Source organism: Montipora capricornis, chromosome 10 (genome assembly GCF_036669925.1).
Source record: "Montipora capricornis isolate CH-2021 chromosome 10, ASM3666992v2, whole genome shotgun sequence".
NCBI classification, from domain to species: Eukaryota; Metazoa; Cnidaria; class Anthozoa; order Scleractinia; family Acroporidae; genus Montipora; species Montipora capricornis.
In genome coordinates, this window is record NC_090892.1 from 17,523,626 (window position 1) to 17,551,125 (window position 27,500).

Below are 27,500 nucleotides of genomic sequence, written 5' to 3' on the forward strand. Positions count from 1 at the left end.
AACAGTAAGATAGACTCGCAAAGTTTCTTTTATTGTTGTACAATTGATCTCTCTGGAAACATACCATTTTAGTTTCTGGAGTGCGAGCTTTAAGTTAAATCAACTGGAAATATTATGAAATGTGCAAACAAACCGTGTCATGTACAGCAAATAAATAAAGCCGTTTGATACACAGATATTCAAAACATGCATTCGTGTAACTTGCGATTTTATCAGCATCTCCTCCTGTTGATATATATGTCCCTTGTCTCATCCAGGAAACCAATATGCATCGGCTTTCATTGCCATTTGAAAGAACCAGCTATTTAGCTTTCAAAACATCAGGGAAGTTTGAGCCAAAGTACTTTCAACCCCATGGCCACAGAGCTCGACAACGGAATCGCTACTTTCACTCATTCCAGAGATTCAAACCGGATTCTGGACAAGTTATGAGATATTTCAGATGGCATATCTCCATTTATACAAATAAAATCAAGTTGCACCGTCCATGGCATTGTAAGAACAAAAGGGAGCAAATTTTTTCGTACACTTATGGCGGATTAATCTCGAGGACTTCGCGAGAGCTCCGCGCAATCACGATGGCATTTTCACTTCCGGCGTTTCAACAGCCAATCAGATCACGAGTTTTCCGTCCAGAGACTTTTGATCATGCCCAATTTTAGCGAGCGACGACATAAGAGAACATATGGGCGAAGCTAAAAATGGGCCTGATTGCAGGTTATCACAGAAACACACGTCTGTCCACCTCCGCCATCTCGCCCCAGTCCTCAGTATTGTAAACATGTTTTTCTAAAGTTTCCTAAAACATCAGACAACAATAAAACGTCTTGAATTAGATATATGCCTTGGTATTCACCAAGTATTTCTAATTTTAGAGTTTTTCATACATTTGTAGCATGCTGATAATCTTTATGTGATATATGTTCATAAATTTAATATGCACTAAAATTTTCTTTGTTTGGTAATTTTGTTTTATTGAATTTGTAGAAAGAATCCATGTAATCATTAGGATAAACTCCTTTTTGTTTCGTAAGTTTAAAGTGAATTTCGTTTTTGAATGTTTCTTTTGTGTATTTAAATGCTTCATCAGTAATATTGTTGACTAGTTTATCAAGACTTGAACTCATAAATTGAAAACTGTCCATAAAAGTTAGAATTTTACCAAGCATGAAAGCCATATATTTAACCATATTATTTGGTATTGCATTAATATGAAGCATACCAAGCGGAAAGCCATATATTTTTCCATATTATTTACAAACTTGATGAGCTGATCCTCTGTATTTTCCTGTAATATGGCAATGATCCATTACTATAATATATTCTGCCTTATACTTTTTTGTTACAAATATGGCATGAATTAGCTTTACTAAAATTTTCAATATCCTCTCTTGTCATTACTAATTTTTGTTGAATTTGTTTTTCATAACATACTTACAATATTTGACTTATTTTAGCATTTGTTCCATAAATTTGTATACAGCATTTTCACCTCTATAAATCTGAACTGGTTTGGTATATTTGTCATTATAACAGCAAACGACTTTACAGCCATATCCACAGTCGGTATGCTTTTGATAAGCTTCAATTTATGATTTGCCATTATTTGGTTTACAACCATGAACGTTTTCTGTTATTGCTTCAAAATCGGCATAAATAACAAATGGCACAGGTAGTTGTTTATTAAAATTATTAAACTTTACTGATGAACCTTTCTCAGGCATTTTAATCGATTGTTAACCATTAACGTGAGAGCATATTTCTTTGTCATTGTTTAAAACTCTTTCAGAAGAAAAACATTGTAAACGAGACATACAAAAGTGTTTTCTTTCTCTATGCTTTGTTTGATGATACATAAATAAGTACATAATGTTTATTTTCATTTTCTGTAAAAAAATAATAAATTCATATTATCTTCATGTTTTTCTTTTGATACATATAATGGAAATGGTTGTTTTTCTTCACAACCAAATACATTGATATTATCATTTTTTTTTTGGTTTTTCAATTTTGTTTATTTGATAAATTTTAACCAGAAATTCAATTCCAGTGTAATTTTAATTTCCTTAAAAATTCTGTGTCAGTCCTTTAAATTAGTAGCGGATTTTTAATTTGAGGATATAAAAAATGTCTTATATGACACCATCTGAAGCATTCATTATCATTGCTTTTCATGTTTATCAATCCTTTTGCACTGTGTTGAAGTTCTTGTGATAGTTTAATATAGGATGACCCTTTCATTGGTTGATATTTAACAGTATTAAGGTAATGATTGTCAACTGATTTTATCGTTGAACCAGATCCTTCAGAAATCCATTGACCTATCTTGTTTAAGATTTGTTGTTTGGATAATTTTAAAGCTAGTTCAATTTGTGTTTTGTTAATTAGTGTTTCTGGTACACAGTAAAAATAAGCTTTTTTATTACTACATTATCATTATTATTATTAGTTTCTTTGTTTGGGTAAAACAAATATCTTACGTCTTGAATTATTTAATCTTGTGGATTTTCATCTTCTTTTTTAGGGGTGTGCTTTTCAAATGTAACTGCTAAAGATTTGACAAAATTTAGTCCTTTCATCTATTTCATGTATTTCAATTTCTTTTCGTGTGCTTTGAACTTGAATTAATGGGTCTTTGTTATTTATAATGCTTATTTCAAGTGATTTTGTATAGCCTTTTAAAGCTTGTTTTGTTTCTTGAATTTTAATAATTTGATCTAAATTTAATAATTTATTTTCAAAAATTGTTTCTAGTTTTGGTTTAAATTTTTAAACTTTCTTTGGTTTTTTAATACCGTATGTGGGTGTTTGTGGGGTTTTTTTTATTGATTTTTTAATAATGTCTTCACATTTTTGTATCATTTTTTAAACATAATTTTTCGTTCTAGGAGCAGGAATCGGTTTAATTATATTTTTCGTCCTAGGAGCTGGAATTGGTTTATAATCATCTCGAAATTCTAATGGTGGTTGGATTATATTATTTTCATAATTTTGAATCAAATTTCTAACTCTTGGAGTAGGTATTGGAGATTTTAATTGTTTTTTAAGTAAATAGATTTTTTTTTTACTTTTATCTAATATCATATTGATAAAATCTTTTTTAGAAGGCTTATCAAACAAACCCAACCCAATTGTTTTAAATAGATTTTTATTCATATTATTATTAGTTTCGATAAAATTTTCATTGTTTGAATTAATAATATCTTAAAAATTGTTTAAGATCTTGCTATTTTTTCATGAAATTTTCATTTTGTTTTTTATGAAAAGACATCATGTAATAGACCTTTTCGGCTTGTACATTTTGTTTTCCCAATACAGATCATGTGATAATACTCAGGAGGTTTGGTCTTTTGTTTTGTTCATTAAAATAAGGGTATGCAAGCATGAATATGCCTGCATGCACTCTTTTTAATGAACAAAACAAAGGACCAAACCTCCTGAGTGTATGAGTCTATTAAGATGATTTTCAAGAAACCTATTTTGCTTGTAAGTGTATTTTTTTGGTGAAACAATGTTGTTTTTTTTTTGTTTGAAATAATTTTATTTGGTTCTTGTTTTGGTATGTCTTCTAATAATATTATTTGTTTCAATCTTGGAAAATCAACATCTTCTTCTTCATTTTCATCATCAATAAAATTAAAAACACCAGCTCTTTCTCTATAAACTAATAACCTTTTCAAAATTTCAGAATTTGAATCATTTAATTTTATTTTTATTTTGTCATCACAATGTAAAACAAGGTCGATGTGTCTGTTTTTAATATCATCAGGAACTGTTTTTGCTTGCTTTTATTTAATTTTATGATACCATTTAATAAATGAATAAATAAAGCCCCCCAATCTCTTGTCCTAAAATTTGATTTAATAAAATTTTCATGTTCATTTTATATTACTATATATTTTTTAAATCATTTTATAATTTGAATAAAAAAATTTAAAAAAATTAAAACTTTATTTAAATTTTGTGTCAAAATTAGTTTTCATAATTTTTTTCTCTACATTTATTATCATTTTTAATGTGTTTTTTAGTTTTCAAATAACAAAACTTTACCAGCTAATGTATAATTGTAGTTATTGCAATAATACATTTCCACTCCTTGTTTAACATATATTTTGTTTTAGAATTATTAATAGCTTGTTTTCAGTCATCTTCAGTATATTTAATTAACCAATTGTTACTTCTTTTTTTTTGTCTCCCTTAATATAAATTATACTATATATCTTTAAATAGATTTTAAATTTTATTTGTAATATAACATGATACAATAAATTTAAAAACTTCTTCACAATCATCTGTTGCTTGTAGTATTACTTCGAGGTTAGGACTGTGTATAATATAACGACCTTGTTGTTTTCTAAATGTTAATCCACTTACTTTATCGTATACAAATACAGCTGTTTTTTTTTTTAGCTTTTAGAGATTTTTCATCCCGAATTTCCAACAAATTCTTGACATGATTAATTGTATTATTTGTGGTTGGTTGTGTTTTTGTTTGTGTTTTTGGTTTGGTTTTTTTGACTTTATTTTAGTTTAATAAATGCTGGAATAATAAAAAGTTTTTTAATATAACTTTTTCAACTTCAGATCTCTTTAATTTTGAAACTTGAAAATCTGAATTTTAATTTGATTTGATAAATTTTTCGAAATAATTTTTGTGTTCATTTTATAATATTACTATATATTATATTTTTAAATAATTTTATATTCTTTTTCCTTTTCCTTTTTCTTCCTCTCAATACCTCTTGTGTAAACTAAACAACATTTATTTAACAAAGTAATTATTTGTTTTAAGTTTTTCATTATATATACAAGCTTAGATTTTATTTATAATTATAACATGATTTTTATATGTATCATACAAATTTTTTGAATCTTCATCAGTAATATCTTTTTTATGAAGTAAATGAATTTGTAATTATTTTAGTCAAAAGATTCATATGAAGAACATTGATTAAATTTCGCCATAAATTTGATTATTGTATCGAATATTTTCAATGAATTTTCATCGTTATAGTGATTTATTTGTTCATCATCTGATTCATATTCAAGAATATCTTTTTTATCACAATTATATTGTTTTAATCCTTCTTTATCAAGTTTTGGTTTATAATCAGGATCATTTTTTCATTATCATAATAGAGATCAGTTTCACCAAGCAAATAATTTAAATAACTCATTTCTTATATTATATCTACAGAAAATAAGTTTTATATAATTTTTCATAAATCAGTTAAATCCTTTAATGAAACCCAAGAATTAAATTTTTCAGGATATCCCTTCCATTTTAGCAAAGCTTGTTTCTTCTTATAATCTCTTCGAATGACCTTATCAATTCTAAATACATCTTGTTTGGCTTTTAGCAATTCAGGCTCATAAAAACTGCCTTGTATCTCTTCGTCATTGAGATCCTTTTTTTTGTAAGTTATTGGATTAGTATATTGTATTTTATCAACTGTGAATATCTCTTCAGTCAAATTTGGTGTGTATCCTTTATCGAATGTCTTTCTTTTGTACTTTGATATTCGAACTTTATTGCCTATTTTAAATTTTGGTTTGTATGATGATTGCTCCATATCAGCATATAGATAAAAGTAAACAACTCCTTGATTATTCTTTTTACTAGCTTCTGTAGGTGTCATTTTTATTGAACTGTGTTTGGTGTTGTTATACTGTTTTAATATTTTAGGTAGTATGTCCAAATACTGTGTATTACCTTGAACAGTTAACTGTTTCCATATTTTTTTGATCGTTCCATTCCAACGTTCCACTACTGATGATTTTTCTTCATTTTCAGTTGAATAGAGTGTTATTTTATTCTTACCTAAGAGGCCTTTAACATGTTTGTTGTAGAACTCTGAGCCTTTAACAGTCCACAAATATTCTGGTTTTCTTCCATCTTTGAATATGCTTTAAAATTCGTCTCCAACAGTCTCTCCTTGTTTATTTTTCAGTGGTACAATCTATTCAAATTTACTGAAAATATCTATCACCATAAGAAGATACCTATAGCCTTTTTTCCATTTGCTGAATTGTTGCATTTCAACTAAGTCTGCAGCCCATATTTCATCGATATGATTTACAATAACACGCCGCCAAGTACAATTCTTTTTTATTGGTTTATGCAGCTCATCTGCTAATTGTTGCTGCCAATTTATTTTTTCTTTACCAAACGGCTTTTTACGTTTTTTGGCTTTTTAACACCAAGACCAAGTAATTTTTTTGCTTGCATAGTATACTTAACTGATGTGGAAAACTATGGTCTTTGACTAAAAGGAATATCTCCAATTTGTTTTATCATAACATTATCGGCCTCATGCGTTTTTGGCAAATTATCTCCAGCTTTGCAATAAGCTATATCATGGGCTTGACAAATGCTCTCTAAACAATTAATTGGATCACGAATAGATAGATCATTACTGTTCGATCTCTCTTCTAGTTTTGTGCCTGCACCACAGTAATTATATTTTTTGCCAGTTGGAGTTCTAACATGTAATTCTCCAAGCTTAGCTAACTATTTTTGAAGATCTAACCCAGCACCATCAAGGTCTGTTCTGTTTGTTTTATATTTTTTCGCTGGTCTGATCTTTGTCGACAATTCATTCAAAGCTTGTGATCCGACGTTTTGAATCGCTGGATTGAGTTTATCCAAAGCATAGTCAATGACTTTTTTCTGCAATTTTGGATCTCGTAACATTTCTGATGTATAATATCTTCCCATTTCAACTGCTTTTTTACCAAGATAAGGTACTCCTTTGGTTAAAAATAATTCTGCTGCTGTATTACCAACATCGCTTAAAATACCTTTTCCTGCCCGTTTGCCAGACAGACAGCCTTTATTTTAGCACGATGATAATAAAAGCTATGCAGCTTATGGGGTCGTGCATAATGCTAAACCTAAGAACAAAATGTGTGCATAAGAAAGTAACAGAATCAAACTATCTAAGTTAAATTATTGGTAAACTATGACTAAACTATACATAACAGCTCTAAAATCCTAAATATAATTAAAATCTTTACGTCTAAAATTTGTGGTTGTTGTAGAGGTCTCTTTGACGGGCTAATCAGTTTTCCTTATTTTTAACAAATCGAGTCTTTTTTAATGCCGCATTTAGCGCAAGCGCAATAAAACATTAATCTTCCATTCTTTGTTTGTTTGCAGCCAGATGGCTCTACGCATTCAGTTTGTTTTTATTAATTTTTTTTTTGTTTTACACAATATGATTTAACCATTTTATATATAAATTACATATTTATGAAAAAATTGATTATAAAACGATTGTTGGCTCATTGATCATTCATATCAAATTTGGCATTATGAATTGTTCCTAATATGCTTTTTCCATTTTGTCTTTCCAATAAGTAATACAGACACCAATATCCACATAAAACGCTTAATTTCTCTTGCATTTCATCTCCAGAATAGATTATTTGTTTGTTGCTTGTATTAAGAACGTTCGCGCCTAAAACGTTCCCACGTACAGATTTTTTTTAAACTTGCCACGCGGAAAGGTAATGATCTACATTTGCCAGAAAGGCAAAAAAAATGGGGGGGGGGGGGGGGGGCACCGTGCTCGTTCTCGAGATCATGATGTGCACTTTTAGAAGATTGCGTTACTTTAAGACGATCTTAGCTTACAACTGTCAGCAATAAAAAAGCTACATCAGTGAAATTTAGATCAGGTAAACGTACTCAATTCAACATAATTAATATAACTAAATTAACCTTTGCAGCTGATGTGTCTTTCTGAGGTGAAATAGACCTTGAAAAACGATACATATTAGTCTAAGGAAGAACCTTCATGGTCTGCGATGCATGACGTGTGCGTCACATGCGCGAAAAAATGCGCAGAAGCAATGGGCGGGAACGTCCTTAAGATAAGTCGCGACTTTTTTGGGCATTATCAGGCCGAAAGAATCAAAGTATTCTGCTTGTTTGCCTATATTTCTATATGCTACCTAATGTGTGCCCTGTCCAATCATTGTATCTAAATTGATTATTTTTATAAAAATGCTAAAAAAGGGGGCTTAAAACTGATCTAAAATTAAAAAGGCTTTCCCAAATTTTCGAACCGTATCTCTGGTTCTTCTTCGGGGGACAATGAATCTAAAATTCAAAAATCACTGCTTCTTATTTTGGCTCCAAAGAGATCTTAACAGCGGCACATATGCCCTTGGGAACTCCATTCTTTCATTCACAGAGTTCTTATCAACGTTTGAGTGTAAAGACTCCAGAAAAATTCTGCACTTGTAATTAGTTTCATTCCTTTCAAGAATTTGGACGTAGCGTGGATAGATGTTGTGCGTGGTTCTTTCGGCATGTTGTCGGATTGCCGACTCTTTACTCGCGGCACGCGCGGGATCATGTTCCACTCTCCTCGAAGCCCAACACCGTTTGCTCTCATCAATGTAGGAGAAATCGCAGTCTTTGCATTCAACCCTGTAAACGATGCCTACTATTTTTTCTTCCGATGGACGGTCCTTCTGTTTTTTGAAGACAGAAGCAAGTGTGCGTATGGGCTTAAAAGCAGTCCTTATGTTGAAATGTTGCAGTGTGCGTTTTACCCTGTCCGATACCCCTTGAACATAGGGTACCACGGCAAGGCCAGCTTGATTATAAATTGATTATACCACATTCTTTTCGAATTTTATACGGAAATGTTTGATACCTAGCTTTTTAACCCAATCAATCAGATCAAAGTTGCTCAGTGGTTTATTGATAAATTTTATATTAACTGACCTAAGATTGGTATTTTGTTCCATGTTTGACTTTGTGGTATGCCTAACATTGAAGCTAGTAATCCTTTGCCTTTTTTTTATTTATTTATTTATTCCAAAACCGTTTTGCATTGGCCATTGACCATGAACAGGCGGAATTCCATAATGAGATGGTAATGTTTTTGGCATTGGTGGTATAAATATTGGCAAAGATCTACGAGATCGCGTTTTATCAACTTGTAAACCTTTGCCAATCAGTTTTGGTAGTGAATTCATTGCTGATGGAATACCAATTGATGCTAAAGCACCCCAAAAACCACCATGTTGCATCTGCTTTTTTGTTGGCCTTTAATGCATATTGCCACCTGTTTGATAAGCATTATTGAGATCGCACTTTTGTTTTGCTGTCAATAAATTTAGCATTGGAACCATTTGCTTTAATTTATTCATTAGTATTATCATTCCTCCTTTTTTACCAAATATTTTATTGATGAGATTTTCACCTAATCCAGCTAAAGCTCCTGTTAATAAAGGTCCTCCTATTTTACTAACAGTGGGCATTACTTTCAGGCAAAAATTTAGTTGCTAAACTAAAAATACTAATTTTAATATCAGTTCTTGTGCTATTTTTCATTGATTTTTGTGTCTTTTTTAATTGTGTCTTTGTTAGCATAAGATTATCAGGTCCAGATAATTGAGAATTAGATAGTCGTAATGTTACTGGTGATCTGCTATTTATAGCTCTTGTTAATGATTGTTTTTGGTTTGGTGATAATTTTACACCATGAGAAATGTATCTTGTTGTCATATCTTTTATATATTTAGATTATATAAAAGATATGTTAAAATTTAAGTAAATATGATTTGTAAAAAATCTGAATAACAACTTACCATCTTTCTGTATAAATTCAACATCCTGCTCACTTAAAACAAGAGCATAAACAGAAAAGGCTGTTGCTCCTGATAATTTATAGTGAAAAGTTTTTTTAACAGTTGGATCTTTTAAATCAGGTCGCTGTTTAGTTAGATCAAAATATAAAATTGAATAAAGTGAATGAAAATTGCTCCTATTTTATAAAGTACCTAGTGAATATTCGCTATTAACATGAACGTATTTTAAAACATCATGATAAACACGAGTCATATCAGTATCTGGTTCATAATGCCTATCAGGATACTCAATGCCATTACCCATTTCCAACCAAGCATCAGACAACGTTCTTGGATCAGTAGATACTGAAAATGTATTGTACAAAAATGGATTTGCTGTTTGTTTATCAATACTGGCATATATGCCTTGGTTTTGTTTCTCCTGAATTGATTACATAATTTCCTGTTTGATTTTGCGTTGAATTGCTTCTTGAAACAGTTTCTTTCAAATACTTCTATTTTTGTGATTTGAGATAATTGCTTGAATACATACTTTGTTCATCACCGTTAAAAATAATTTGTGGTACAATCAACTGCATTCTTGTAAAAACAACACGAGAAGCATGAGCTCCTTGCCAAATAACTTGATTATCTGAAGCCAAATCAAACAATATTTCCACTCTTATTTGCGGAAGCAATTTATCCTCAAGTGATTCAAACAGACTATAGCAATTCAGAGGTAATTCATAATTAACAACATTTGAAGCACTTAAAAGCGTTTTTCTTTGATGAAATCCTTTGTTGTAAGTAGCTTGCACGGGTCTTATTTCAGTTGATCTATTTGTGCCTCAATTAAAAAAAAATCATTTGTAGCTGTACTTTTGCCGTAAGAATGTGAATATTCAAGCAAATTTTTGATATTAACGCTGTGATTTACATCATTACAATCATATATTTTTTTATCACCAACTTTGACTGAAATGTCTTTGATCATACTGTGAATGCCATTTACTATTCCATTTGCATCGTTAGCTGCGATATTTTCCTCATTCATCTTTTGTACTTTAAAAGACATTAAAATTCTTGCATTATACTAATCTGACGGCGACATGCTATAAGTATTATCTACAACAAATCGATGGTTTTGCTTTTTTTGACTAACATTATCAGCAGGATTAGCTGTTTTCAAAGATGTTTCCAATTCCTAAAATATATCTTCTATGCGTTCAACATATTTTGGATTTCTAAGCATTTTATACTAATACCTTAGATAATTTTCGTTTTTTCTTCTGAGTCTGCCACGAGCCATTAATCTATTCATTCTCTCTGCTATTTCAAAATCTGTGAGTTGTTGTGACTTTTTTGGTTTATAATTTGTTGGAATTGATTGGATTTCAGGCTCAACCTCTATTGGTATAATGCTGTCTTCCATTGAAAAAGTTACTTTTTTCTTTGGTTCAACAGGTGTATTTTGCTTCTTTTTGCCTTGTAAAATCCCAACCATCTTATCACCAGCCTAATTTCCAGCAAAGTCTCCTGTTTTTTCAGCTCCTTTCGTTAAAGCAGTTTCAGCTAGCTTTTTACCAGTCTTTGCAACCAATTCCTTTGTTGTTTTGCTGAATAATTTGCTAGTCATGTTGCTAAATATTCCTTCACCATAGATATGTTTTTTAATGTAACGACCTGATTCTTTGTCATATCTCATTTTGAATTCGTTTTTGTTGATATATGTATTAATGAGTTATATATTATTATTATTCATTTTTCAATATTAATGTGATAAACCAATCAATATCGTTTAAAACAACGTATCGTCCAATATTATCTTTCACTGTAATACGCATTTCGTTTATTATTTTTGTATTAACAGGTAATAAAAAAAACTCTTTTTGGGTCAAAATTGAAAGGGTAGCTTCTTATCAAATTATCAGTTGGAATCAAAGCTAATGTATCAGATCTTTTACCATCAGTCAAACTACTATCAATTAAACTACAACCTATCTCTAATGCATCAATACTATTGGTTATATTTGGCAATCTGACACTGTATTCTGTTGTATTTATCAATTTTGCATCAAAACCTACAAGTTCACTGAGTTCACTAAGTTTACTATTCCTCAAATCCAGCTGCCAATTTCTTTTCAATTCTATAATTACTCTATAACTTGAGAGGACAAATATCAAATTAATTCCATTTTTATCATGATCGTTTTGAGCAACAGCTGCTTCAATATACCTTGCCTTTCAAGAAAGGCAATAGTTTCCCATGTTGAACCCTTATCATTTGAATATCTTAGTTGATTATTACTATAAGTACTATTAATATTATGCCAACTAAATGTCATACTCAATCGATCGATTTCAATACTATATTGTTTGTCTTCCTCGAGATACACGGGAGGTGAAAATTTCACTGTAAAATCTTCCGGTTTATTACGTCTTATGTTAACTCTATTAATTGATGAAATATGTAATGCTTGTTCGTTCATTTTATAATATTAAATTACATATTCTTTCAAAAGGTCTGACGATTGTTCATTATTAAGTACCCCTAGCTTATTCAATGTATGAGCTATTTGACTGAATTCACTTTGAACACCATTATTACCTGCAATAATTGAACCACCAAGTAATTCTAATCTATCTATCAAATCATTTATATTATTGTCATAAACAACACCTGAGCCAATTTTGCTAAATTTTTTACTTGATCTATGTATTGGAATTTCACTAAGTTTGTTTAATTGATCAAACAAAATTTGAGACAATTGGCTGTATCTTTTTTTGTTGTTAAACCTTTTTTGTTAAAAGGTCTATTGGGTCAAAATCAGCCTGTTGATCCAATAATTTTTTCCCATTTTTTGTTGCAACAAGATGCAATTGTCCAAATAATTTCGGAAAATCAATCATCAATCCACCATATTGACCATTTTGTTGTATTTTATAAGCATTTCTTTTTTGGTTGAGTATATCTTATCCCTTTACCAATGGTTTTTTTGCCTCCTTCTACAATTTGAATTCTACTTTTATATCTTTGTATTAGTTTAATGTCATCAGTTAATTGTTTGATTCGATCAATATTTTTTGATTTGGTTTTACCTTTTGAGGGAGATCCTTTTTTTTGTCCAAGAGTTTATAATAGCTTTCTGACATTAGTATTATAATCATTAATATCAATATTGCCTGCAACAGGTGCTTTTAAGACATCACTTGGTGAAGCCAAGTTGTATTCAGTCAGTTTTTTTATCTCATCAATATCAAACCCTCTATCCAAATCAGATTTCATCATTGTTGGTTTATAATCAATTAGAAGTTTGCTTGTTTGCTTTGGTGTATTTTTCATATTCATATTGTAACATTGCTATATCTTCCAAATTGGCTGCAAGAGCTATTTGATTTTTGTCATGTTGTTCAATTAATTGATCCTGTTTTTCATCAATGGTCTCTTTTACTTTCTCTTGAGCTTTGATAATTGGTTGAAATGTTTCTGTTAAACCAATTTTCGTATCCTGTTTACTGTCTTTATACTGTCTAATTTGATCCTGTATTTGGTTAATCATCTTTCCAGCTTTTATTTTAGCATCAGAAATTTTCTTAAATCACTCTATGTCCATGTATATAATACACTTACATAAAAATACTTATCTTAACTTATCTTATCTTATATTTTAGTAAATTTATGAGAAAAACTAACGCGGAGAGATTTGGACGTCTCGATGACATCCTGTCATCATTATCAAGAAAATAAAAAAAATTTTGAAGAAAATTTACATAAGTAAGTAGTCAAAAAACTAAACCAAAAACAATAGTCTATTGTTCTAAGCCAGTGAATCATCCAGTGACCTCACACAAAGGAAAACCCAAAGTCAAGTAAAAACTTTAGCACGTATTGAGTCTGATTGGATGTTAAGGCTTGGTCTGTACTTTTTAATCAGGAGCATCTCGTATACCAGACAGTCCATCTTTCCTTGGCATTTCCTCAGAACTGCAAAATTCTTGGCTAAGTCAAGAGATCTAGGGCTGGTATCATGATCTTGTTGAAGATGTCTGCGAATGGATGAAGAACTGCGACAGTGTTCTTCAATTCTCTGAAAAAGATGTCGAGTTGTGAGGCCTATGTATTCTGCATCGAACAGAGGACATGAAAATTTGTAGACCACACTGTGTTGATTGATCAGAGAGGGCTTTTGTTCTTTTACGCGAAGTGCATCACCCAGTTTACGTATTTTAAAACGCGAAAAAAAGCTGCATTTATTCAGGAGATTTGAAGATTGCAGTACGAAGCAAATCAATTATTTTTGGTTTAGTTTTTTGACTACTTAATTATGTAAATTTTCTTCAAAATTTTCTTCATTTTCTTGATAATGATGACAGGATGTCATCGAAACGTCGAAATCTCTCCGCGTTAGTTTTTGTCATAAATTTAATAACAAAAGTCAATCTTATATATATATTTTAGTATGTAAGCAAAGTATATAAAATGGAAATACCAAACTATGCTTTTGAGGATAATCAAAATGATTTCAAACAGTAGTATTCATATATGCCAAATGATACCTTTCGAATGCTTATAGCAGCTCCTTCTGATGGGGGTAAAACCAATCTATTATACCACATATTAACCCAACCATTGCTTTATTTTGATCAGATGCACTTATATGGAAAAAAATGTGGAACAGCAAAAATACCAAAATTTAATCGATTTGTTTCAAGACATCAGTGATAAAGTTGGTTATGATATCCTTAAAACAAGCAATGATACAATAATACCTGTCAATGATATTGTTAATAGTGGACAAAAGATAGTGAATTTTGACGATTTGGTGACAGAAAAAAATCAAAAACCATTAATTGACTATTTTATTCAAGGAACACATAAAAATTGCTCAGTAATTTATTTATCACAAAGCTTTTATGGTTGTCCAAAGAATATTCGTTTGAATTGTTTACATTTTTGTATATATAATTTTCCAACTTCAAATGAACAAAATTTAATTTCACGAGAATTAGGAGTACAAAAAGATCATTATAAAAAAGCAGCTGAAAACCATTTTCTTTTTTGTATATTGATAAACCAAGGAAAAATATCAAACGAAACTTTTATGGAATAATATAACAAACATATATAAATGGCAATATTCAATGAACATAGCACAGGTAATACTTGCACACGTGGTTTACTAGGTATAAGAGGACAACCTGGTATAGGTTATAAATTGACTCCAGATGGTAATTATGGTATGGAAAATAAAAAATTAACTAATTTAAAAACAGGAACAGATGATAGTGATGTTTTAACAAAGAAGCAAATTTATGATCATATCAAAGCTGATGGTGGTGATACATCAAGTACACCGGTAGATTTAACAGATTATTTGAAAAAAGGTGGAAGCAATGGTGGTATGAAAGGGGCATCTCAAGATGAATTTCAATCATATCGAGGATATAGCAAATCCTAGAGATGGTAAAAGTGACCCTATACCATATCAATATTTCAGTCAATGGTATATAAAATTTGACGATGATAATAGAAAGGTCGATGTTAAGAATTGTCAAGTACTTGTGAAGAATTTAAATTTCGTGGCTGGTATGACGCGGCGTTTCGTCTCGGCCAAGAGACTCATCAGATCGCGCTCAAAGTCCCATTTGCGAAGTCAAGATGTTAGCAGTCTGGCCTACTATCGCAGAAGGATTCCCAACCGCAAAGTTCACGAGTTATATGCAATAAAACATTGTCAAGTACTTGTGAAGAATTTAAATTTCGTGGCTGGTATGACGCGGCGTTTCGTCTCGGCCAAGAGACTCATCAGATACTTTTCGAATTCCAGCAAACTCGTTGAGCATCGCGCGCAAAGTCCCGTTCGCGAAGTCAAGATGTTAGCAGTCTGGCCTTCTATCGCAGAAGGATTCCCAACCGCAAAGTTCACGAGTTATATGCAATAAAAAATTGTCAAGTACTTGTTAAGAATTTAAATTTCGTGGCTGGTATCACGCGGCGTTTCGTCTCGGCTAAGAGACTCATCAGATACTTTTCGAATTCCAGCAAACTCCAGAATCCTATTGATATGGGATATAAAAAAAAATTACTGGGTTGCAAGATCCTCTTCATCACAAAGATGCAGCAACAAAAATTTATATTGATAACTCGATGGTATTAAAAGCAGATAAAACAGAGCTAAATAATTATATTTTTATAAAGTTGTGTAACAGCTGATCTTGACATAAAATCCATAAAATAGTAAATCTCAAAGCAGCTACTAGTGGCAATGATGCTGTCAATTTAACTCCATTAAACAATGAGCTGAGTAACTATTTGAATTTAACTAAAGGAACGATGCAAGGTGATATTCAATGCGATAATAATAGTATCTATGGCATAAAAAACTTAAGAGACAACATGTCTGCTTTTAATCGTGAATATGTAAACAATGAGCTCAAAAAGAAGTTGGATAAAAACAAAGATATAATTATGGGGGGAAATAAAATACTCAGTTATCGGAATCCTAGTGATTTGAACGAGCCTGTATATAAATCCTATGTCGACCAAAAAGTATCTCAAGCAGGGGGTTCTGTTGATTTATCACCTTATTTTAAAAAAGACGGAAGTGTGCTTATGACTAATGATTTAAACCTCAACAATAATAAAATAATTAAAGTAAAAAATGCATCTGGTAACTTAGATGCTGTAAATCTACAGCAACTAAACAATAGTGTTTCTGCTCTTTCACTTGTAGTTGATCAAGTATATATTTTTAAAAAAATGGTAGCATAGCTTTAACAGGAAATTATTAATAATTACAAAATCACTAATTTACAAAAAGGAACACAAGAGACTGATTCGATAAAGGTAAAACAATGAAACGAAAGTCATATAACATCACATACTAATCGTGAAAATGTGTTTGAATATGTTATGAAATTGAGTAGCGAATTTAGTGTTGATTTTGGGATAAACCGTGTTAACCTCATAAATAATTTTAAAGACATGCCTCATTTTTTTCATTACAAAAGTCAAATCAAAATTCTGAATATAAAGGAAAATTTGATATCAACCTTTTAAATTAATAAGAGACAATTTTTCTTCAGATTATACTCTAGCTGTTGAATTTACTTTAAAAAACAAGGTTTTCCAGTATATTCTAATGAATTTATTTCAATGACAGTTAAATTTGAATCTTTAAACATGATAATAAAACAATCAACAAAAAAAGTGTCAAACGGATATCATTATATTCGATGTATTCTACAAATGCAGCCTGATGATTCTTCAAACCAAATTCAAAGAAGATTGTATGTGACTCTTACAGCTACATATGACAATAACAGCCCTCAAAGTCTGCCTTTTTATTTTGTTTGCTATGGTATAAAAAATGCTTTGCAAAATAACGTTCATATGTCAATATACGATTTTGACAAGTCCTATGAGATAGTGAAACAATGAAAATCCATATACCAATTGACATAGATGGCTTTGATATTTTAAAAACATCACATTATTTACACGGCTATCTAATCATCAATTTATCAGACAAAACGTTCATTATAAATGGAAATAAAAGAGTCCTACTTCCGTACTGGATCAATAATTAAACAAATTCAAATTATATATAATTCTTTCAAATTAAATTATGAAAAACTAAACATTCAAATTTATTATGGGTTTCGGTTTGCATTAAACGATTTTTTCATATCAGATCAGAATACACATTTACAAACCTTTAATATGAATATAACATTACAAAACAGCCAAACGAAGAACTCGATATATTGATAAAATATATTCATTAAAATCATATATACAATATTATAATGACAGACAAACGACGTGATGTGTTTGACTGGAACCATATTTCAAAGAACTTATCACAGGAGCAAATTGTTGAAATAAAAGAGATCTATAAACACTATCATAAAACATATTGCATGTACAAAAAGAACTTTCAATATTTTAAACAAATGCTATGATTTGCCATCTTGGTTCTGTATCTTTGAATGTATCAGGAACTATAGCTGGTAGTATTACATTAAATCCAATTATTTTAGGATCAACATCAGGATCTGGGGTTTTATTGCAAACTTTTTCAGAAACAAAAAACTACAACAGAAAAATGGAAATGTGTCGTTTTGCTCATCAATCATATTTACAATTAATGACTGATTTGCGTAATCATCTTTGAGGGATTAATTTTCATGAAAAAGAATTATTAAATAAATACAGTATTATTGATGGAATAATAATCGATTTATGTCCAATAGCAGATAAGTATGAAAAGCAATATAATTAAAAATTCAAAGTTCAATCGACAAACAAAGCTGATTCCAATATTTCTGATAATCACGCAAAGTCTTTTTGGATTTAGTTATTTTAATTTCAAAATCAATACCCCATTTAATAAACAAACGATGAATAATATATTTAACTGAAATAATACGTTTACGCTGTTCATTAATCTGTGGTAATATAGTGTTTATCTTGTCAAATATTTTCAAAACATTATCAAAAAAATTGATGGTATTTGTTTTTTATTATTAAAGCTGATTTCATTAAGAACATTAATCATATGATATTTCCAGTTATAGATACTCTTTTTTTTTTAAATACATATTCTCATAAAAATCGATGTAATTATATTTAAACAACTCATTACCAATTTTGGACAAAGTTAATGCATAGGAAATGGCTATTATCTTCAGTTATATCCGGTTGTTTACAGCAATTACTTTGTTTTTCTGTGTCACAATCAGATATTTGATATTTGCAAAATGGACAATTATTATGATTTTGACTTAATTCAATATGTAGTTCTTAGCAATTCATGTATATTATTATATGAGATAATATTTTAAACGCATTTCAACTTTATTCATTTTTGTATAAATTTTCACATGGCCATTATAACAGTTATATATATGTAAAATTCTCATATATAATATATAACGTATAATGAATAACGATTGTGAATTTGAATATTTTTATAATTATTATTTTTTTTAAATACGAATATTAAACTATTTACGATTGTATGAAACATGAATCGTTGATTTCCCAGTTAGAACAATGTTTTTCTTTAGTTAATTATAAAATCATCTCAAATAAAAATTTTTACGAAAAAATAACTTATATGGTTTTTGTCATTTGTTTTGAAAAAATGATTCCTACAAATGAATTAAAAAACAAATATACAAAAAAACAAATTATTTGTAAATTAATAGATTTTATAAATTTAAATATCAATTACAATTTTGTCTACATCTTGGTTTATTTGTATTGTAGCCCGCTGTTAAATATTTTTAAAAATATATAAATTTATTTCAGTGCTAGTATTTTTTAAACACACTAATAATTTTTATGAAAAATATATATAAAATTTTTTTGAAAAATATACGGTTTTAATTTTTGTTTGAATTTTTTTGGTTGAAATATAAATTTAAATTTTTGGTTGGTTTTCAAAGGTTAATTATTTGTTGAAAATTATTTGTCTGAATTTAAATTTTATATTCAAATTTGAATTTTTATTTGAATTTTCATTTGTTTTTTTTGTTCTCAAACCCCCAACTACTTTACTACTCGAGCTAACAGCACTCCCCACTCTCATGTCAAGATGGCCTTGTGTGTGTTACTGAGCTGAGCTGAGCTGAGCTGACCCGTAACTATCTGGCAATGGCCAAAACGATGGACCAGCCAGATTTAGCACATCGTTTTAAAGAGCACCGGATTAATGAGCTGATGCCAACTTTTAAAAACAATTTATTGACCGAACTAAAAACCGAAATCGGCAAACAGATGAAGATCGTCACAGAACGATTCGAAAGCAAGATCCGTGACCTGGTCAAGAAACTTAACAGCCTCGAAATGTCGCAATCGTTTGTTTGGAGCAAATTTGATGCCTTTACCGCGGGACTAGCGAACACAAAAAAAGATATTAAAACGCTCAACAATAAAGTTAATCAGCTAAAAGACAGCATTTCACATTTTGCAACACAACAATACTTGAGGCGTGATTGCTTAGAAATTACTGGAATTCCAGTCATCCCTCTGGACAATCCTATCAGGCTCGTTGTTGAACTGTCCTCTGCTTTGGATATTGACTTAAATGAACAAGAAATTTCGACTGCTCATCGCCTTCCAGCTACCAAGAAGGTGAAAGAGCGAATAGTTGTAAAGTTTGTTAGGCGTGACAAATGCAATGAAATTTACAAGCAAAGAGGAAGGACACGTCGTGTTTACCATCAGTGGTGGCTGAACTCGGTAAGAGTATTGCTGATAGGCCAACGAAGATTTATATTAACGAATCCCTAACTCCTTACAGAAGAAGACTTTTTGGGAAGCTTAACACCTTCAAGAATACAAACAAGTGGAAGTATCTATGGACGATGAATGGTACTATCCATCTACGACAAACGGATTCATCACAAACATTCCACTTTGATACTATGGAAGACTTTGAGGAGTTTGTAAACCTACAAAAGGACAAGAAGTAACTGGACAGATACGTAATTGTAATTGTAACTAATGGTAATTTAAATTTTGAACCTCTAGCTCGAATACAGTAATATGTCTTGTCATAATAATGGTTTGACGCAACTACCATTCTTCAATTTATCAGACCAAGAATTTTGTAATTTAATTGGTTCCTGCACCCCCAGCCTGTCCAAAAGACTCGCTGATAATATTGATCTTTTGAATGTGCTCCCTAATGCTGACAAAAATGATGAAAGGGATTCTGACCTTGTGCTTATTCCTCCATGCTCAAAATACTACGAAACCTCTAAATTAAATAAGTTACTCAATTCATCTTACAGCTCTATGATTTGCTTGTAAAGTAGTATATTCCACTGCAATATTAGAAGTCTACCAAAAAATCTGCCTATCTTAGAAGATTGGTTATACTCTTTAGAAAAAAACCCTGACATATTAGCCATCTGAGAAACAAAGCTGAACAGCAAATCTATAATTAACACTGATATACCCCAGTACCATTTTTTTTCACATTGACTCTGAAACAGCTGCTGGGGGTTGAATTTGCATTGGAAAACTCAAATAGCACATGTACTATGTAACTGTATTATACACTTATTTACTCTTATCTTAATTACGGCGTAATGTGTTGGGGGAACAATTGTCAGACTAATTTAAATATTAGATCTGTACTATGCAAAATAAATGCATCCGTTGTATTTTTTTGCAAACAAACAAGAGCCCTCTTTCCCATATTACCAAATCCTTGAAGTTTTAAAATTTGAAAATATTGTTAAATTCAAAATCTGCTCACTGGCATTTAAATTATACAACAATCCATCAACTGTTCCAGCAATCTTCCATAACTTTTTAACGCCAACAGCAACTGTCCACTCCTATAACACCAGAAATTCTGCTAAGCTTAATTTTTACCGACCACAATTGCAAGTTAGAACTAACATAGGCAAATTTACTTTTAAGTACTCTGCTTCTGTCATGTGGGAAACTGTCCCCTTGGCACTAAACAAAGCAAAAACATTTAACAAGTTTAAGAAACTTTATAAGGCCCACCTGCTCTCTTGCCAATCAAATAATATATGTTCTGTTTAATGGTCAAATGTATAGCACATAACTATTTAATAATAATAATGGAGCTTGTTTAAAATATAATAATAATAATAATAATAATAATAATAATTGTCTTCTTAGATTTTTGTGTTTGTTACCGCTGCTGTTGTTGATGACGTGTCGTTCTTTTCTTTTGTTTTTGTTTGTCGTTGTTGCTGTTGTTGTTGTCTGTTTGTTTGTATGTTCCTTTTAATTTTTTCCCCCTTTTGCTAAGCTTGTTCTGTATAGATTTCTCGCGTGGTTCAGTATATCTCTAACATGCTTAAGTTATATACATGTAATTTTCTTCTGTACATTAGTCCTAGGCTCTACAATCGTTTTCTGCTATATCCCAGTAAAGCTCAGTGTCATTTCTTTGCTTACTTAAAAGTAGGTGGTGGTCAACCAGAAAGCCTTCGCTACTTTGACCACCATACACATTTTATAACTTGTACTGTAATTATTTTATCTTGTAACCATGTGTTGTGACTATTCTTTTCTTTCTATGTTAAACCATGAACCATACTGCAGGCAGGTTACCTATCCAGCCCTTAGGACTCTTATTCTTTTCTCACGGGCGCATTTCACCTGAGCTATTTACAGTTGTCGTTTTGCTTGTCCATAGGACAAATTTCTCGTTGGATGTTCTTTGTTCTTTTCCAACCGAGTTCATTGTACTCGCTTATTGGCCTGATGACCTCGGTGAGTTTTAATTTGTTTTCCTTGTAATTATCCTCTTTGCAGTTATAACTTAAGTGCCAGTAGAATGAATTTGATCGCGCTTACTTACAAAGGCAAACAGCAAGAGCTAGACTGCTACTTGTCATAAAAGCATGAAAAGTTACATATCATCACTTGGCTCTTATGATAAACTGCCCTATGTCTGTAACCAAAGAACAACAAATAGCTGAAACGAAATACTTTTATTTTTCTTCAAACCCAATTTCAGTCTGAGGTTTGCCGTTTACACTGAATGCGGTGTTAAATCTATCGATTAACTAGAAGACTCTTCGGGACGGAGTAGTTGTTTGTCGTTGGCTCTTTACTCTGCTCCGAGAGGTTTTTCTCCGGGTTCTCCGGTTTTGTCCACTCCTCAAAAAACAGCATTTCTAAATTCCAATTTAATTGGGTGCAGGACCTCCCTGAAAACGTCTTTGCGTGAGTGGAGCTTTCTGGGTAAATATCATGATTTTTTTTTTTTTTTTCAATGTGGGCAGAATTCTGCGAATCCGGCTCTGGAAGCCGGCCAAATAGGCCATTTCCCAGTTGCTGCATGCCTCAGTTTCAAAGCGGTCCTGGTGCTCAACCATTCAAATGGCAATGAGTTGCGTATTCTTATGCAAAACAAACTCATTTCCCTTACAATAGTTGCGCACCAAGACTCACTTCGAAACCGAGACAAACAGCAACTGGGAAATGGCCCATTGTTCTATGTTGCCCGCCAATGCGGGCGGAATCCTAGCCCCAGTTGCGTGAGCTTGTGTGATGACCTTAAATTTCCATTTTTTGACACCGAATCCGTTTACATGCAGAAGTAAGTGTTTCAAAACAGACAACAACAACAACAAGATGCGTGGAAATATAATTCCAATAAAACAATTTCTCTTTGAAACGTTCAGTTTGCAAGTCGCTTTCTGCATTCGCTATAAAGCGCGGTGGGAGTCAACAATTAAAAAGTGATTTCAGGGAGGAAAAGAGAGAGAGGAAAAATAAGTTATTTACCAGCTAAGGGTCGGTCCGTATAACAAAAGACTATGACCTCATTCTTGAACCCCGGGCAGTATTGTCAAGACCACGATCACAGTTTTTGGCTATACGGACCTCCAACCTGGCAAATATCATATAATTATTATTTATTTGAAGGTTAACTTTTCAAATAAATAGAAAAAAAGCTTCTTGTTGCTAGTGCTTTGTGTTTCATTTGCACTTAAGGAATAAAAAACCGGTTCTTTTCCTTTTTCTGTAGGTGTGTTTTTCACTCTGTCCATGTCTCGACTGAACAGATGCCTTTACATTTACAAAGTGGTAAGCGTATCAATCGCAACTTCCGACTAGTCTCGAGTCAGCGTCTCGGTTATCAAGACATACGATAGACAACTACGATTTCACCAGGGTCAAAATAATGTTCGCGACTGTAGTTGATTTTGTTTGGTTTTGAGCTACCCCATGTTTCAGCTGGATTATCAATGGCTTGCGCTGAGTTTGACCTTTGAAAGAAATTTTAAAAAACCAGGACGTTTGAAAATGTGGTAGCTTAATTAAGGTGATTCCCTGGTTTTGCGTTGTGGAACCCTACTGCTGATAATTTCTTGCATCATTGGCGTGCACAGGAGCGCGGGCACATCATGCGCCAATGAAAATTTGCCATTTTATCTGAGATAAAATGGCAGATTTTCATTGACTCCAAGCCTAACACTGCATGAAAAAATGTATTTTCACCAAATTTGCACAGCGCAAATATAATGCAAACATTTGTTTACTCTAGAGCAAACCTGTAGCAAACGTGGTAAATGCCACATTTGCACCATATTTTCACACCTGTGTGAATATAGCAGAAAATGCGGCATTTACCATGTTTGCTACAGGTTTTCTCTAGAGTAAATGTATGTTTTCATTATATTTGCTCTGTGCAAATTTGGTGTGAATCCGTTTTTTCGTGCAGTGTAATTCGTCAAGGAATGGCTATTTTCTCCTGAACGAGTGCGGTGACCCCAATTTTCTATTTCATATATTTGCTGAAAACCAGTTTTTTTGGCAATTTCATATAATTTTACGGAAAGAGCCATTAGGAATTGAACAGCCCGCACTAAAGTTAATTCTATTTGGAGTGTTAAGTACTCATAAAGACATTCAAATACATTTTTCAGGTGCATGCGTACTTGAATTAACCATAGAATGACACCACGCTCTGGGTTATACTTTGGAATACATTTGGAAATCGAGCTAAATTCGTCCAACATTGGGGGTGCGCGGAAATCGTCAATGTAGCTCCAATAGGCGTATTCGTTAGCGTCGTACCATGGAAACCAGCACGGTGACCCTCCCTTTTTGTTACATTTTTATCATCTACTTGACATGTTTCAACAGTGTGCGAAGTTTCATCGGAAATCTATGGCAAGTTCTATTTCTACAGTCGGCATATTTCAAGCATCTATACATTTTGTTTCAGTTTTCAAACATTTGTAACTTTTGCAGTTGGCCGTCAGTACGCTTAGACAACATATATCGTCTCAGTAAAATGATTTCAGTTGATTTGTTTGGGGCAAACAGTCGAACATTTTAGCTTCAGCAGTTTTCCCAACGCAGGGTTGACAAACATGAAATATATTAAGCACATTTTCCACCGCTGTTTGTGCTTTGTTCCTTCTTAAGTTGAGATGGCTAAAGAAATGACTATTTTCCCGATGCAATTCAAGCTGGTCTGTGAAAATAGAATATGGGAATTTAAAGCTCGAGGCTATGGTCTTCTTGAAATGTTTCTTGTCTTCCATCTTTCCGTCGGTCAACTGACAGTCTCCCCAAAGTAAATTCAAAATGTATGTTTGTTCCCCTTTTTAGCAACAATTCTTTCAGTACATGGATGAATCGATTGGAAAGCACATGAACTTAATAGGGTAAGTTCACGCCACGGGATGTAATGATGCTGGCACATAACCAAGGCAGCCTCACGCCATAGTTGGCCACCAAATAGACCATATTCGTATTCTCAGTATTGGACTGGAATTAGCTTGCAATGGAGGCTTTTGCGGGGGAATCTTTCAAATGCAAATACTTTTTAAAATATTCCCCCGCATTAGCCTCCATTGCAAGCTAGTTCCAGTCCAATATTGAGAACACGAACATAGTCGATTGCCTAAAAAATAAGGTGCTATAATATCGCTTAATTCCAGGCTTGAGGAAGACCATCGGAGAATCAAATCTATCTGACGAAACGCATACATATCGATTGCGGAGAGAAACCAATTTTTTTTCCAGTCAAATGACATTGTCTGTTATATATAATTATGTGGTCTGACACTTTCAAGCAAGGATAATCCTGATGCTAGCATGCATACTAGTCTTATACGCGTTCTTTTTTTCTATGTTATTTAGCGTTTTCTCGTCTTTTCCATTTACTTACAGACAGCTCAAGTATGCCATTTACATGGCAACATTTACCCATTTTATTGCCTGTGGTTGGTTTCTGATAGCATGCAAGGGACTTAAAGACGGAAGGCATTTGTGCTCAGACCATTCGTGGGCCGAGTTAGACGGTCGATCCTTGGGTAAGAGAAACTGAGCCTCTTACGTGGTTATCCACCAAAGTCACAGCAGATGATCAGCTTTTATATGGACCAACCAAATTTAATCAAACGTTTTCCCTGAGTGGGTTTCCTTTAGCGGACACTATGGGTCGGTTATTTGAGCAGAACTCAGTTAGCCTGTGCGTCACAAAACCGCATTTCAAATCATGTCATTTTGTCCAATCCTAGTTTGCATGCTGTTCATTGTTGAAAACAATTAATTCCGAGAAGTCAGGTGCCCCGGAGAGAGAGGGGCTGGGAGGAGAGCCACAAGTGAGAAGTTAATAAGAACAAAGCAGAAAATTATTAATCTACATGAAGCAAGTCTTATATTAATTAGACTTCGTTTGAATAATCGGCCCTATCATTACTTTTTCTCCTTTTAAAATAGTTGCTTAGCCAATTATAGACGTCATAATAATTTTTCTTGTGCGTATTTCTTGTTTTAAAGAAGTTGTAAATACCTAATGCATTACATTTTGTAGGTATAATCCTTGTCAGAAAACTGCGCAAACAGGAATTTTTTTACATTTATACCCATGTTTTATTGAAAAATTGGGATAAGAAAATCAAGACGAAGATTTTGTGTGCAATTTTTGCTCAAGTGGTTGTTGACGTTCAGCTTGTTAGATTTTAGTACGGAAATCAATGAATTGAAAAAGCTACGATTTCTTAACTAGAAATCAAGGGGCCATACAGGAATATGTAGTATCTCGACAGTGAAAGTCTCACAGCTTGTCAGTTCTCAAGTTGTAGCTAATTATCTTTTGCTTGTAAAAACGGTCTCATTTTAACGAACTTACACGAGCGAAGATTGTCGATCTAAGTGTTACTTGTGATTAATTATAAGCAGAATGGAAAGTCCATACATTGGAGGCATAGGGCAAGATTCTCACTACACTAATATCCGTATAATTTTCCCGGTCATCTTTGATCAGCTCAAGTACGTCCGTTGAGCCTAACATGAAGATTCGGCATCTGTGTACTTTTATATAGAAAAAACATGCAGTTTACGTTTCCATCAATAGGGAAAGAAGAAGTCCCTTATCAGTACCTCACTTGTCTGTACTGGGCAGCAGCAACCTCAGCCTCGGTTGGATATGGAGACATTCATGCACATGACATACCAGAGGTATTTGGGTGTTTTACTTTACGAAAGGATATACACCTTATTCCAAAATGGCCGCCATTTAGATATTCTTTTGTTTTTTTATTGAAATTAGACCTTGATGCCTCGTTCAAGACAAAATATTCTTTTGAATTTTCAGCTGAAGAACGAGGCATCAAGGGCTAATTTGAATAAAAACAAAAGAATATTTAAATGACGGCCATTTTGGAATAAGGTCTATAAGCTGTTTTAAAATACTTTTATGATCTCTTTGACAGAGTGTGGTTGCCTCTAACGATTCCTGGCTTTCTGACTGACTGACTAACCGACTGACCGACTGACTGACCAACCGACTCCCTAATCATGAAGGAATTGAACGGTCAGATTGACTCACTAAGTGACTGAATTTGTTGGCTGTAAGACTGCTTAAGCACTCATTTAATTGTGGATCTAAGTGTCTCTTAAAGTGTTTCATTGATCAAGTTATTAATTCGTTGATTGATTGATTTAATGATTGGCAGATGGGCTATACCCTGTTTTGTATGGTCTCCGGTATTGTCTTCTATGCTGCCATCATTGCCAGAGTTGCTGCCGGATTGGCTAACTCTGACGCACAGCGAGCTGGTTATCAAGAAAGACTAGATGCAGTAAAAAACTTTCTTAAGGTAATCAATAGACCGTTAGTATGAACCACTTTCATAATTGGCGACCATCCTTGCATTCTTCACTATTTATATTTAGCTAATCAGACCTACTGCCCTCTTTTTAAAGCAAATTTGCTTGGCCTAGCGAGAAAGGCTAATTAGCATTATTAAAAACGGGATCATTAGATAATGCAGGTCAAGATTTTTTACTGGCTTATCAATCGTGGTGTATGAGCTAATATACAAAAATTTACAAATGTGGTAAGCCTACTCGTCAGCTTAAAATTAAGGGAACTACAAACGTTCGCCGAGGA

General features: G+C 32.3%; 1 protein-coding gene across 2 annotated transcripts in view; it reads left to right on the plus strand.

Moving 5' to 3' along the window:
• Positions 1-27,500, plus strand: part of LOC138019074 (uncharacterized) — a 126,914-nt gene that overhangs the window by 35,110 nt on the left and 64,304 nt on the right. For both annotated transcript variants that reach the window (XM_068865727.1, XM_068865728.1), the window contains 6 exons: positions 21,777-21,853; positions 23,118-23,176; positions 24,710-24,765; positions 25,274-25,416; positions 26,463-26,566; positions 27,064-27,207. In XM_068865727.1, coding sequence (XP_068721828.1) covers positions 21,777-21,853; positions 23,118-23,176; positions 24,710-24,765; positions 25,274-25,416; positions 26,463-26,566; positions 27,064-27,207 — 583 coding nt within the window. The remainder of the gene's footprint in view (positions 1-21,776; positions 21,854-23,117; positions 23,177-24,709; positions 24,766-25,273; positions 25,417-26,462; positions 26,567-27,063; positions 27,208-27,500) is intronic.